The sequence below is a fragment of the Capsicum annuum genome, chromosome 10 (genome assembly GCF_002878395.1).
Source record: "Capsicum annuum cultivar UCD-10X-F1 chromosome 10, UCD10Xv1.1, whole genome shotgun sequence".
Taxonomy (NCBI): Eukaryota; Viridiplantae; Streptophyta; class Magnoliopsida; order Solanales; family Solanaceae; genus Capsicum; species Capsicum annuum.
This window is the reverse complement of record NC_061120.1, coordinates 189,911,357-189,925,395: the sequence shown is the minus strand read 5'-3', so window position 1 is coordinate 189,925,395 and position 14,039 is coordinate 189,911,357. Positions and strand designations below refer to the sequence as shown.

General features: G+C 33.7%; 1 protein-coding gene across 1 annotated transcript; it reads left to right on the top strand.

Annotated features, from left to right (window-relative positions):
• Positions 1-3,459: 3,459 nt before the first annotated feature.
• On the top strand, positions 3,460-7,223 carry LOC107852915 (protein OCTOPUS). Its single transcript, XM_016697948.2, has 2 exons — positions 3,460-5,626; positions 6,667-7,223. The coding sequence occupies exon 1, from the start codon at positions 3,771-3,773 to the stop codon at positions 5,616-5,618; it is 1,848 nt and encodes a 615-aa protein (XP_016553434.1). The 5' UTR covers positions 3,460-3,770; the 3' UTR covers positions 5,619-5,626; positions 6,667-7,223.
• The last annotated feature ends 6,816 nt before the right edge of the window (positions 7,224-14,039 follow it).

Sequence of the window (14,039 nt, the reverse complement as noted above, 5' to 3'; positions counted from 1 at the left end):
AGTTGTTGCTAGTCACAAACACTAGTAAAAGAAATAGATTTCCTTTTTTCCTTTCGTAAGAAAAGAAATCTATTTTATACCTTAATTAAAATCATATATTTGTGTGGAAAATGGAAAGTGAAACTTTCGATTTGAGCACACATGTTGTAGGCTTGTTTGACAATATTTAGAGTCCTGAAAGTAGTTGATAGGCATTAGTTACTGAAAAATGATTTTAGATGTTAAAACTGATGTTATAAATAGATAGTTATATGTTTGAATAGAAGAAGTGAAACTAATAATCAGTTAACATGTTTGATAAAAAGATATTGCTATTACTTTTTTTTTTATCTTATTAAAATAACTGAAATATCCTTAAATTTTTTACAAAATAATTACTATATTTTTTAATGTATTCTGACTTTAGAAAAGACAAATGACATAAATATAATAGCTGAGAAATAAAATTTATATCATGTATTGTGAAGACCATAAAAAAATTTCAAGATAAAATCGTAGAATATTTAATCAAATTAAAAGTTATTATAAGTCATAAATCAATGAGTTAAGATTATAAACTTATGATTTACTACTGAATTTGACCAATAAGCACTTTTGGTAATTGTCAAGACTCAAGCATGTAAATAAATCAATAATCCTATATAAATAGTTAATTTACCGATTTATGAACTTACCAGACACCATATTAGTCCCTTTGGGTGTAGTACTCCACAAATATAGCATATTTCTATTTTTTGTTTTGTTTATATTGACAATTAATAAGGAGTAGGACAATTTTAATGGACGTGATTTTACAGTAACCGAAAAAATTTATGGGAGAACATTAAAAGGGGATAAACGTACATAGGTAATTAATTACAAAAATAAAATAAAGAGCATATATGAGTATTCGTTCCCTCTTTATGTATTTCAATTTTTCATCTTCAGACGTTTAGGAATTATTTATAAAGGCAAAATGGTAAATTTCCTTATGTAACCGTCCGAAATCAAGCAACTTTGACTTCTACTATTAGGTTTTAAATCAATATCCCCACTAGGATGGGCGTCTAATATTCAGTTTGATATTTTTAAAATTTAGGTTTAATAATTCAATAATTATTAATTGAAGTAGATAGAAAATATCAGATATCAAATATTATATTTTTAAATTTCAATTTCATAATTTAGTAATCGATAAATTAAAATTTCCTTCGATAAGTATTTGGTAATACTGTATTCCTATTTTGTCTAACTAAATGTCTGAATGCCAATCTACTCACAGTGAAGGCAACTTCAAAAGTAGTCAGGTAAATAGGGTTAGTTCGATTAGAGCTGTTGACTAATATTATTGTGCAGAAGTGAAGAACGAAGGATGGACCTTTCGACCTTTGAGCTTTAAGTTGACAATGAATCAGTTAGATATATTTTATATATACGTGGTGAACCTTATTTAATTAATAATTTGATATTTCGTAAATATCAAATACAAAACAATATTAATATCTTGTATCAAATCCGAACCAGAATATTATAATTTTAAAATTTTACTCTCAATACTATACCAACAATCAGTACTCTTCTGCATAATTATTGTTTCTAGCTAGCTTGACTCTTGCCTCGAGTGGTCTTTTGTTCCTTTCTAGTTGATTGATTAGGATCGTTGTCTTTCCCTTTTTCTAAAAAAAAATTCTCGCAACTCCGAAAATCATTACAGAAGCATCCTTTTTCCATTTATTCTTTCTAAGAAAAAAATTTAGCCTAGACCACGACCCCTTAGTTGAAGCTCGCAGTTACGCAAGGTCGATAAAACTCGTTTATACGGGGGGCGGGCCCATCATTCTTCCCTAAGCTGTCAGAGTCTGATCGAAGCGAGTAAGAGATAGAGGAATCCCTTGTTGGAGTATCCTCGCTCAGAGGCTAAAATTCATTCTCTTTTCTTTTGGGAGTGCCTAAAGGCTTCCCCAGATCATGTTACAATTAGAGTTGCAGAGATAGAGAAAACTCATTCTCCTTTAATAGCAAAGGCCTACTTATGCTTGCGGAGGGACGTAAGGACTACTTTTATGAATATTTCATTCTATCAAAATGATCAAAAAAGAAGGCGAGCTTGCTTCTTATTCTCGTGTTTGATCTCTTCCATCTCTGCCTGGCTCGTTGTCACCTATGTTGAAGAAAGGTTTGAAACCCTGTAGAGAATTCATGTTTATGAGTATTTATAAACTATTCTGTAGCCTCTTAGACCTATTGAGAAACAGATGCATGAATACTCAAACCTACTCATAAACTATTCCGTAGCCTCTTAGACTGTCTTGCTTGACCTTTAGCTCTTCGTTTCTCAATATTGACAAAGCCAAAGGAAAGAAGAGACCCTTCTCGCTCAACACCTAAAACGCACTATGCTCCACTTCAACAAATGAGAGTTTTCGGTGGAATTGGTGAACCACGCGAGCTGGTTAGATGCATGGGACAGAGGGCTCATAGAACCTGCTAGCGCGGCTACGCAGTGGAAGGGAAGAAGCCTAAATCGACCCCCTTCTTTTTTTCTTTGAAAAAAGCAGTAAGGAGTAAGGAGATTAAACTCTCGGATGAGACTAAGCAGCTACCGACCGTTCCGACGCGCCCTTGACCTATTTTGATGTTGACTTGAAACTAGCATATTTCCAGACCAATCGGCCAAAATAAGCATGAGCGGCTACGATATTCTAAGTTTCTTCCTCTTGATCAAATCTGTAAGTTTCATTAACAGATTCATTTTTTGTTAGTCTAGTCCTAAAGAAAGCAAATGACATAGAATAAGATGTCACAACCTCTCTTTTAAGATATCTATTTTGATATTCCAGCACTCTTTTATCTTGTCCTGCGTAGTCTTTCACTACGAATGCTTTTGTATCAACCCAAACTCCATCCTTATCAAAGACAACTTCTCTCTTGGTACTAGTTCTTGTTCCTACGTTTATATGAATATGCTTTTGACCGATGTCCAGCGTTTTCAAATTCACCTTGAATGTGAGTATAGCCAGCAACTGAGTTTGTTAAACTGTGCTTTGATCTGTAATGGTTACTTTGGTGATTAATAAAATTATGTTAGTTATCAAGAAAAAAAAATAATTTTTGGGGCCTTTTGACCATTTTATCTTAGCTTAATAAACTTCTAAGGACTCTCATTGTGTAATAAAAGGTACACAAAAAGGATAGCTCTTTGCAATAAAGTATTTACTATGCGTGGAGTTTGGAAAAGTGTCAATCATAACAATATCTTACATTATATTTGTGCATGGGGCTATTTCCACATTCTGATCATAATGGATATAATTTTATCTATTACTTGAACGCATCTGTCATCCAAAGTTAAACACAAAAATAATGAAAATATTTTGACTAAAAATCATGCCTCCGTTTTTTTCCCCTCGAAAAATACGATACTATGATAACACGAAATAATTTAAAGACAAGAATACAATGTTCATCGCTATGAAAACATGAAATAATTTAAAGACAAGAATACAATGTTTGGTCAAACAAATTATATTTATAAATAATATTTCTTAAAAAGATGAAAGAGTGTCCGTTGTGTAGGAAAAGAGAAGGAAGAAGAGAACATTCTTCTTTTTTCTTTCTCAATATTTTTCCCTTCAATCCCCTTCTCCTTTTGTGTCTTTCACTTTACCCATTTATTCAGAAAACCCAAAGGCTCTCCCAACAAATTCACACACTATTTCATTTTTGTCTTTGCATCTGCGGCTTGCTTTAACATGTCCATACTCCGCATTGCATATTACCATTTGGTATGAATGAATCCCACTACTACTGACCCAACACAGCCCCCTCCACCACTGCCTCCACCGCAGCCACCTCGTTCTTCATTCAGTTGTGACAAACACCCCGATGAAGATTTCACTGGATTTTGTCCTGAATGTCTGTGTGAACGCCTCACCACCTTAGATCAAACTGTCTCTAATAACACCATTAGCACTGGTCGCCCTTCTACTTCTTCTGCTATTAAGGCCCTTTTTACTAAAACTTCTGCTATTACTCTTCCTCCTAAACCCACCTCTAAACCCACTTCATTTTTCCCTGAACTTCGTCGTACTAAGTCATTTTCCGCTTCTAAAAACGAGGGGTTAAGCTTCTTGGGTGGGTACTTTGAGCCTCAACGTAAGTCTTGTGACGTTCGTGTGAGGAGTACGCTCTCTTCCTTATTTTCCATCGACGGCGGGGAGACTACTGGTGATGCTGCTGTTGTTAATAAGTCTGTAATCGAAGAGTCAGAAACTGATCAAATCAGCAACACTGGTAACGGGAATGTGGTGAACGAGATAACTGAAGAGTCCCCTGTAGAAAGCAGTCAGGTCGTTTCAGAAATTGTCGAAGAAGAAGAGGTGGTGAATGGGGATATATTGTTGAAGCCAATGAAAGATCATATAGATCTCGATTCACAGGTGAAAAAGCCTGGAGGTGGAGGAAGGGACTTGAAGGAAATTGCGGGTAGTTTCTTGTCAGCTGCATCAGTTTTCAGCAAGAAATGGCACAACTGGAGGAGGAAACAGAAGGCAAAAAAGCGAAACCATTGCGAGAACTCATCAACACTGTCATTGGAGAAGCCTATTTCGAGGAAATTTAGGGATACACAGTCTGAGATTGCGGATTATGGGTTTGGGAGGAGGTCTTGTGACACTGAACCTCGATTTTCTCTCGATATTGGGAGGATTAGTGTTGATGATCCTAGGTATTCCTTTGATGAGCCACGAGCTTCGTGTGATGTTCACTTCATGGGAAGGAGCATTCCGAGAGTTCCACCTATGGTTTCAGTGATAGAAGATGCACCAGTACTGCATGTTCAACGTGCAGATGATCAAATTCCGGTTGAAGAATCGCGTGTTTCAGTTGAGGAAACTGATATGCCTGGAGGGTCAGCTCAAACTAGGGACTATTACTTGGATTCGTCTTCGAGGAGAAGGAAGAGCCTTGATAGATCTAACTCAATTAGGAAAACAGCAGCTGCTGTAGTGGCAGAAATTGATGAGATGAAGGCAGTGTCTAATGCTAAAGTTTTGCCTGAGAGGGATTTGAATTCGATATCCAATTCAAATTCGAATTCTTTAAGGGATGATTTCTCGGAGACTTTTGAATTGACGGGGTTTAAGGATAGTGCTTCCGGGATGGGAAATGGGGAGCGGAAGGGATCAAAAAAGTCGAAGAAATGGGCGTGGAATATATGGGGTTTTATACATAAGAAAAGTAATGGAAACAAAGACGAGGAAGATGACAGGTATAGTAGATCAAATGGAGTGGAGAGGTCATTTTCGGGATCTTGGCATGACATAAGGAGGGAGACAAATGGTGATGGAAAAGGGGGTCTTAATAGGAATATGTTTAGGAGTAATAGCAGTGTTAGTTGGAGAAATTCAACTAATATTGGTGGATCTTTTGGAACTGTGAGGAATCTTGGTATTGATACTAATGGCAATGGTAAAAAGAAAGATGATTTCGTGTTGGAGAGGAATCGGAGTGCAAGGTATTCGCCTAATCATATCGATAATGGGTTCTTGCGGTTCCATTTTGCTCCCATGAGAGGCAGCCGGAGAGGTTTACCTGCACAAAGTAGGCCAAATGGGAGGAGCTTACTTCGCCTGTACTGAAATCCAAGGTCCTCGGTGTTTCTTTTGTTTAATTGTTAAATTTGTCGCATTTGTTATTAATCACTTGTGTCATTTATCATCAGAATGCTTACTGTACTTATGCTAATATATTGACATGAAGAAGTGTTTTCTCTGTCTCTAGTCTTCTTGATGTCTATCTGATTTTCTTTCACAATGATTTTGCTTCATGTCTTAATTGAGTAGGATTATTGTATCTATACATGCTTGTTTTGGAGTTGCTAATCTTTCTTCTTGTCGTTTACTTCTTTTTTTCCTAGTTTGTCAATCTTACCTCCTTGAATTCCATAGTTACCTGTATATACAATGTTCCTTTTTTAACAATAGTTCCAAAAAGGCAAAAAAAAAATGGTGACTTAACTTGTATATTTGATATGACAGCAAGAGGATCTATTAGCTCACTTGGTACTATTTTTATTGTGCTTCAGTCGTCTAGTTATCCTTTCTCCGCATACATATTTAACAGCCAGGATATAGCTATCTCGCCCGTGAAGATATTTCCATATTACTTGTGTAATTGTATCTTGAAACTTATACATGAAGTACACTCAGAAGCAAAATCTGTTTTGCCTGACTCAACAATGACCTGAATTTGCAAAAATTATCAGCTGACTTATTGAGATTCTGGTTTATGGAACTCCAAGCTATTTGGAGTATCACATTGATCATTGTGATTCTGACTTATACAGAGTGTCATACTTACTCGGTCTATAGATTACCTTGATAGCAACCTTCCCTTTACAGTAGTGATTTCATGATTGTTGCTTCTTGAGTTCATTATTGTGTGTTAGTCGTTGTGATAAAGAGTAGTCCTTTTCAAGGAAACAAAACATAGTGGATCACCCACCCAAAAAAGAAAGAAAAACAATAATGTGGTTGATCAAATGAACTGATAATTTTTTTGACTTAATTTTTTCCAGGTAAAAGTAAAGTTTATGTTCTTTTTGAAACAAAGTTTATAGTTCCCTGTTTGTACCTCATTGGAACTGACCCTTATTTTGTTTCCTCATGTTATTTTCTTTTATGCCAGGAACTCGATTTAAGGCTTTACAATTACCGGAAGTTGCTCATCTTTCTTGTTAACAACGGCAAGAGTAAAGTGTCAGTCCTGTTTTAAGGTTTCCGCATGGACTTGTTGGTTAAGAGAGGCTCTAGCGTAACTCAGTCAGAGAAGATTGTAAGAAATTCAGTTTCCCTGGGAGAACTGAACTTATCGGAGAGCATTGGATTGCAAAGATGCCAAAGAATCTGATTCCTCAGTTTAAATGACTGTTGTTTACACTGCTGAAGTATGGATACAGATTGAGTAGAAAAACTGAATCTTTCTTCCTTCAACTGTAGCACCTACATAAAAGATTTCACTGAATTGGTGTATGTAGCACAATGCCTTCATGGTTCAGAAGATACACGTTTGGTCCTGGGAATATATATTATACTATATAGATTTACAGCGTATTATTACTTGCTTGATTGGTTCTGTATGTCCGTTTCTTTCGATGGGTTGTTGGCTAATTGTAAAAGTGATAAATTGTTCATGTTGCACTTGAAAGTCTTGCTAGTAGTAATATTTTTCATCTTAGGTGATCATTCTCTCTTGATACACACTTCTACCATGCTATCTTGTATTTCCCAGCTAGATGTAGTGATTTTTAACCAATTCTCAAAGCAATTTGCAGCAGTATAGAATTGTAAAAGGGATGATTTACTTGGCTCATTTTTAAAGCCATAAAAAGCTTTCTCTTGTTCTTCATCCCAATAAAAAGAGAAATTTTCTTATTCATAGGGTCAATGGTGAAGCTATAGTGCTAAAGTCTAACAAATCTCCTATTAGAGAAACTTGCTAAATCATGAAAACTCCTTACATCACCAATAAACTTAGGAAATCCCTCCTTAAATGGTGTAATTGTAAAAGTGGTGATTTACTTGCCTCATCTTTCAAGATTGTTATTTCTTGAACAAATTATAAAGTTTTATTGGGAGTCTGTCAAAGTGAAATAATTGAACAAATTATAAAGTTTTATTGGGAGTCTGTCAAAGTGAAATAATTGAGGTGCAAACAAACTAATATAGAATCACTATTATCATATTTTATGAATATTCTTCTACATGTTTATTCTTCTTTTCTTTTTCTTTAATGTATAGTCTATTTCAAAAAAGAAAATGTATATGTGTATTAACTAAGATTTAGTCTCTAAGAGGTTCCTTCTAACGATTCTATCATATATTTAGCATGTTTTGTTTAACAATGAAATAATCAAATTCAAAATAATTTGACACAATTCTCGAATTTTCCATTAATATTGATACAACAAAATACAACAATATTGAAATAACAAAATTCAGAAATTGAAATTATAAAATTGAAATGCTGTAATTGATGATAAAATTTATTCCACAACCATTACCTGAAAAATAGAAGAGGAGAATTTTCATAGATCTAAGGAGGAGCATCGGGGATAAATGCAAAAAAGAGTAGAAAGAAAGTAGAATGCAAATTTTGTTGCACACTAGACAAATTCCAAAGTTATAGTATTTGTTTTCTCCATTTGATCCCCACCATTGCACTTGTAACACCAGTTTTGACACCACCCTGTGCAATGGTGGAGTAAAGATTTTCATTAAAGAGATTCGAAAGTAAATATAAAAACTAATCGAAGGGTTCAACGTCTACAATATATAAATAAAAAATAATTTTAACTATATATAAGTAATATAGTTTTTCGCCAAAGAAGGTTCGAATGAACCCCTGTCCTAAGGATAGCTCGGCCCAGACCCTGTGCTGTTACCATCAATTTTCCCATTATTTTTAACCTTATCGTCGGTGCTGATACCACTTCTAAAACATGAAATCTTTGGCAGGAAAAGAGAAAACGATTATCATTGAAGTCCATGGAAAAAAAGTTGTTCGATTAGTAACACATTAATTTATTTCAAGAGACCTAATCTTTTTTCAGAGTTTGGAACAATACTTATATAATCTTTTCCTTTTTTGGATAGTATTCTATTGCATAAACTGTACATGTTTTATAGTCGAATGTGTTGTCACACTAAACGTCATCTGAAAGTTGTAATATACTCCATCTATGATGTATAATAGTCTCAAGTTCGTATCTCATTCAGATAATAGCATTTTAGAAGTGTTTTGACTTATTTAAGCGCAGTGGTGGAGTCAGAATTTTTACTGAGGGGGTTCACAAGTAAATATACGGACTAGTTGAAGCGGGTTCAACATCTACAATATATACATCAAAATATTTTTGACCATATAAAAATAGTATAATTTTCCGATGAAGGGGGTTCGGATGAGCCCCCGAAATATACGTGGCTCCGCCACTGTTTAAGCGTTTAAATTTATTTGTAGGATTTCACTTCTTGTGCTATTGATTTTAGAAGTTAACATACCCAGAGTTTTAAAAAGACTATACAAAGTCTGTATAAGAAAAAAAACTTTCTAAGAGTTATATTTACACTACGAATTAGTTAATTTTTAGATATTTTTATTCTTTTATTTTAAAAATTAAATATATTTTTCTCTCTTATTTTCAATACAATTGAAAAAAGTAATATAATCTTTTTATTTTTATGGCCTAGGCCAAATTTTTATGGTGCACTTTTATAAAAATACTACCATTGACATCCTACTTAGCATGCGGCAATATTATAGTCTTGAGTTAGGTGAATATGGTAATTGCATAATGTCCATGTTTATTTTTGAGAGAACATAAATGGACAAAGTAATGATTATATGTCACATAATAGTGTGAGGTGTTATCCTCATCTTAATGGGAAATCAAAGGTATCAACAAGACGGCCACCTCCTAAAACATGTTCTATCTGGGATACTTTACTCAAGTAAAAGTCTCAATGATCAACATATGTTTTTGCTATTAAAGTCAAAAAGTAACAAAATTAAAGAACAAATATTTTACATGCCTTACTCATTCCATTCAATGCTGACACACTTGGATGAATTAGTAAAATTATTTTCATGTGATTGAAGGTCACAAATTTAAAGTTGTGAAAATAATTTTTTATAAAAATATTTTTACTTAAATTCTCTATATAATGAAAGATTTAGTACATCGAACGACCTTTTAACTCGTTCAATTATTATCAATGGTAAGAAATGATGAAAAAAAAAAGATGTAACGATGATAGGCTCGAAATCCTATGGATTAGTGTCAACTTTTCTACCCATTAAAACCTTCTGTATAGTGGAAATGGTTGGCAAAGATTTTCTTGAAAACATTTGGGATTTGCCTTCTCTTTTTCACCAGCCACTAGGGATGTACATGTACTACTAATCTATTATATGGGGATGGGGTCTTCATAACACATGGAAATCTTACTGCTCTTTTTCTTAGATTTTCTTTCTTTTTTACTTTCAGTAGGACTCATTACTCCTTTCCACTGTTTGAATGATACACATTGTAATTGAATTGTGTTGTATTATATCATATTTATTATTTTGATAAATATAATAGTCGAATAGATTGTATCATTCTTTGTTCTTTATAATATCACAAATCAATTTGAAAGGTAAATCCACTATAAAAGTAAAGTACGACGACGTAGAACTACTGTAGGAAGATTGGATAAAAGATAAAAAATAATTATTCAATATGAAGAGAAAAAGTAATGACACGATCACGTCAAATCAATTGATACACAAAATGAAATTTTTCATTGTTACCTAATAATAAATTTAATAATATAATATAATAAAATTTAAGTAATAATCAAAACAAGCTGTATGGCTAAATTAACAACACAACAAAACATATAATACAATAGGTAACAACTATCCGAGCAAGCTGTTAGTCCCAACTCCCAACCTATACACTTTTATTTTCAACTTATTCCAGAAAATGTCATCTTTTTGTATTTTTCAATAATTTAACTCTAAACTTCTTATTATATTTTTTGTTATAGTATGAATTATAACCATATAAACCAAGATAGAGGCGGAACTATGTATAACGGTGGGGTGCACGTGCATTCGTTAACATCGAAAAAAATTATATGTATATATATATATATACCTTGATAAATTAGAATATATACTATAGTGCACCCATAGTTGATAGATAGTGCACCTTGGTGTGTTGGTTGACGCCCGCACTTCCACCCACGCGCTCAAGGGTCGATTCCCAGGAAACCGCACAACATTCTCTTTTATTTCCAATTCTTCTTATTTAAAGGCTTATTAACAAAATTTGATGAAATGGGGATTCAAAACTCTCCTTCACCATTGACCTACCACAACTGATTGTTAAAAATTGATAAAAGTAAACTTCATATTTCAATTCTTCAGATTTAAAGGCGTATTACCAAAGTTGTAACAAAAATCGATGAAATGGGGATTCGAACTCACAACCACAACTGATTGTTAAAAATTGATAAAAGTAAATTTCATATTTCAATTCTTCAGATTTAAAGGCTTATTACCAAAGTTGTAACAAAAATTGATGAAATGAGGATTCAAACTCACAACCAATCCCTAAGGTGAACACCCCTTCACCACTAACATACCACAATTGATGGTTATAAAAGTAAACTTTATATTATAAGAAAGTAAAGTTATTATCTTAGAACTCATATTCGTTCGATATAATTATTTTTGCATTATTGTTCATGTTTTTGGCAACCAATTGAATATAATAATATCCCTTAATCGACACTCAAAGTTTTTCTAACGTCTTAAGATAATATTGGTGCACCACAATATTATCAAAAGCAATAAGCATAAAAAAGTTTCAACATCTATTGTGTTTAATTACAAAGTACAAATAAAATATGAGATTTAACAAAAAAAAGCATAAAAGGAGAAAAAAATATAAATATATGTGTAGTCCAAATCTAACAATATAAGTATGATGAGAAATATATGAACAATTTTTTTTTTTTTTTTTTATAAAGTGAAATATCAATTGTTTAGCCTTCGTCTAGGAAAAGTATATATTAGAAATTAGAACCTAAGCTGCACATTAAGCGAGACGAGCGCTCAACACATTTTGAATCTTACTTCGAGGCTTATGCGTTCCTTTGACAACAGTTGTACACCCACAGACTTCAAATCCTGGGTTCGCCTCTAAACCGAGATGGGAGTATTTATTTCATAGCTAGTAAGAGGTAAGGTAATCAAGGTTTTATACTCTTCTTCCCACCAAAAGCTTTATCATTCATTAAAAAAATACTTCTTTGTTTCCATTAACGTGATTGTGTTTGATTAGCTAATTTTACGGAGAAACCACAAATAAATTTGCCCCTTGCTATGATATCTATATCATGAAGTATGAGTGTTAGAAATGCAATAGACATCCACAAATAATTATAACATGTAAAAAAAATCATGGAGTATTAAACTAACTTGAGAACTGTAAAGCAAATGATCATACAGGATATAGATAGAAAAATAAATAGATTAATTATATGTGAAGAAATGGCGGTAAAATAGTTTGTGAAACAGTTGTTGGGCTGGATGTTTCAGTATTTTCTACTGATGTAGTGGTAAGGACCTTAGAAGAACCACACCTCAAAAGCTAGCTATTAAGGTGAGAGAGTCTAAGGCTATATAAGCCCCATATCAGCTTCCCATTTAACCGATGTGGGACTCAAGGACCATACCTTGCAGTAGGATCATAAGAATTGTATTCGATGGACCATGAGTTTTGGCTGCAGTTAATAAGGGGGTCACATGTGCCGCGAAATATTTTGGGTAATGGGATAGTGGTTTATGTGGGTCTGGCTAGTTTAACGAGGAATTGGAGCTTTGGGATAGAAAGGTAAAATATGAGTCAAAAATGGATTTGTTCACTACGTGTAGTTCCTTGATTCTGTTATGGACGAAACTGACAACTTTAACGGGATTGAAAGGATAATTTAGAAGAAAATCATTGATAATGCTATTACTTGATGTAGTGGTATAAAATGCATATTCAATGGCTGTTGTAAGGTTGGAAAGATTGAAGTGCTTTAAGTTGCAGCAGTCGACGGGCTGTGTGAGAATGGGCATTTGAACAATCTTTAACTTTTTGGAGATTTTGAAATGATGGAGGAGAATTGGATTCTTTCGTATTAGTCTAATTAGTGGCCGGTTAAGGGAAAATAATGAAGTAACTTTATAATGGTTTTGATGTCAAAATAGGGAACTAAACTATTTGCAGGTTACAAAAACTTTGTCCAAGCTTCTAATATTGAGGATGCATTCAAGTCTTTTGGTGAAAGGAACACTAAGAATTTCTCAGTCACTGTTGTCGCCTATAATATGCTGGTAGAGCTTTTACGCAAGTCGTGATTGTAATGGTATCAGATATAGCTTGTTATAGGATGGTCCTTGGCTCCTTTCCAAAGCAAAAAATTAGACATGACCCTTGACTTGTTTGAGCCAAGTTGTTAGCAAGGGGTACAAACCCTGATGTCACTGTGGCAACATTATAATTCATGTCCTTTTCTCTCATGGCAAGCTTGAGAATGTTTTGTTACATTAGTACTCTTAACGGCCTTCAGCCTTTGTTTCGTTCTGCAGGAAGATCTTGCAAACTGCAGTGAGAGCATATATACTCTTATGTCAGAACAGTTATTTATGGCTATGCTCTTATGTGATTGTATCAAAGTACACACTATAGATGGATACCAATTTGTTCTTGAATAATGCCCGGATCAGGTAAGTCACTCCAACTATGCAGGGCGGCTCAATGACATTTGTGGCTTAAAGCCAAACTTTACAAGAGGTCTTAGTTTTTTTCTAGAAAAAAAAATTATGATAATAAGTTAAAACAATGAACTTACTTTTGAAAGTATAATAATCTACTAGTTGAAGTATCGTCATATTTTTGGTGAATCGTATAAACTTTATTACGATAAAGATAAAAAGAAGAGAATATCATTAATATAAAATTAAATGATCTAACTGTAACCATTAATCACATAATTAATAAGTACTTCTCTTTCCTATATAGATTTTGTTCTTTATTTTTTTAAGAAAGTAAATACACTTCGAAATTAAAAAAAATCTAAAACTTATTAAAAACAAAAAAGGGCCCCTCAAATTGTGAGAGGCCTAAAGCCTATGCTTTGGTGGCTTTGGCCTCCAGCCGGCCTTGCAACTATGGATGCATGAAATACACTAGTTAAAGCTTTCAGATAAAAAAGAGAAGCCGCTATCAGATGATTCTTTTTCAAGTAAGAAGCTTTCAGGTTCAGTTTTTTTACTCTTTGTTCTTGTTGGGTTCAATTGGTGTGAATGGAAAATGGAGGGATCACAACCTTTTATGAAAAGACATATTGTTTTGAAAAAGGAGTGACTGTTCAGAAAAAGACACAATAGTTCGAACGAACAGACATGACTCTTCCAAAGGATACACCTTTTCTGATGAACCATTGCCACCTTTCGGAAGGGGC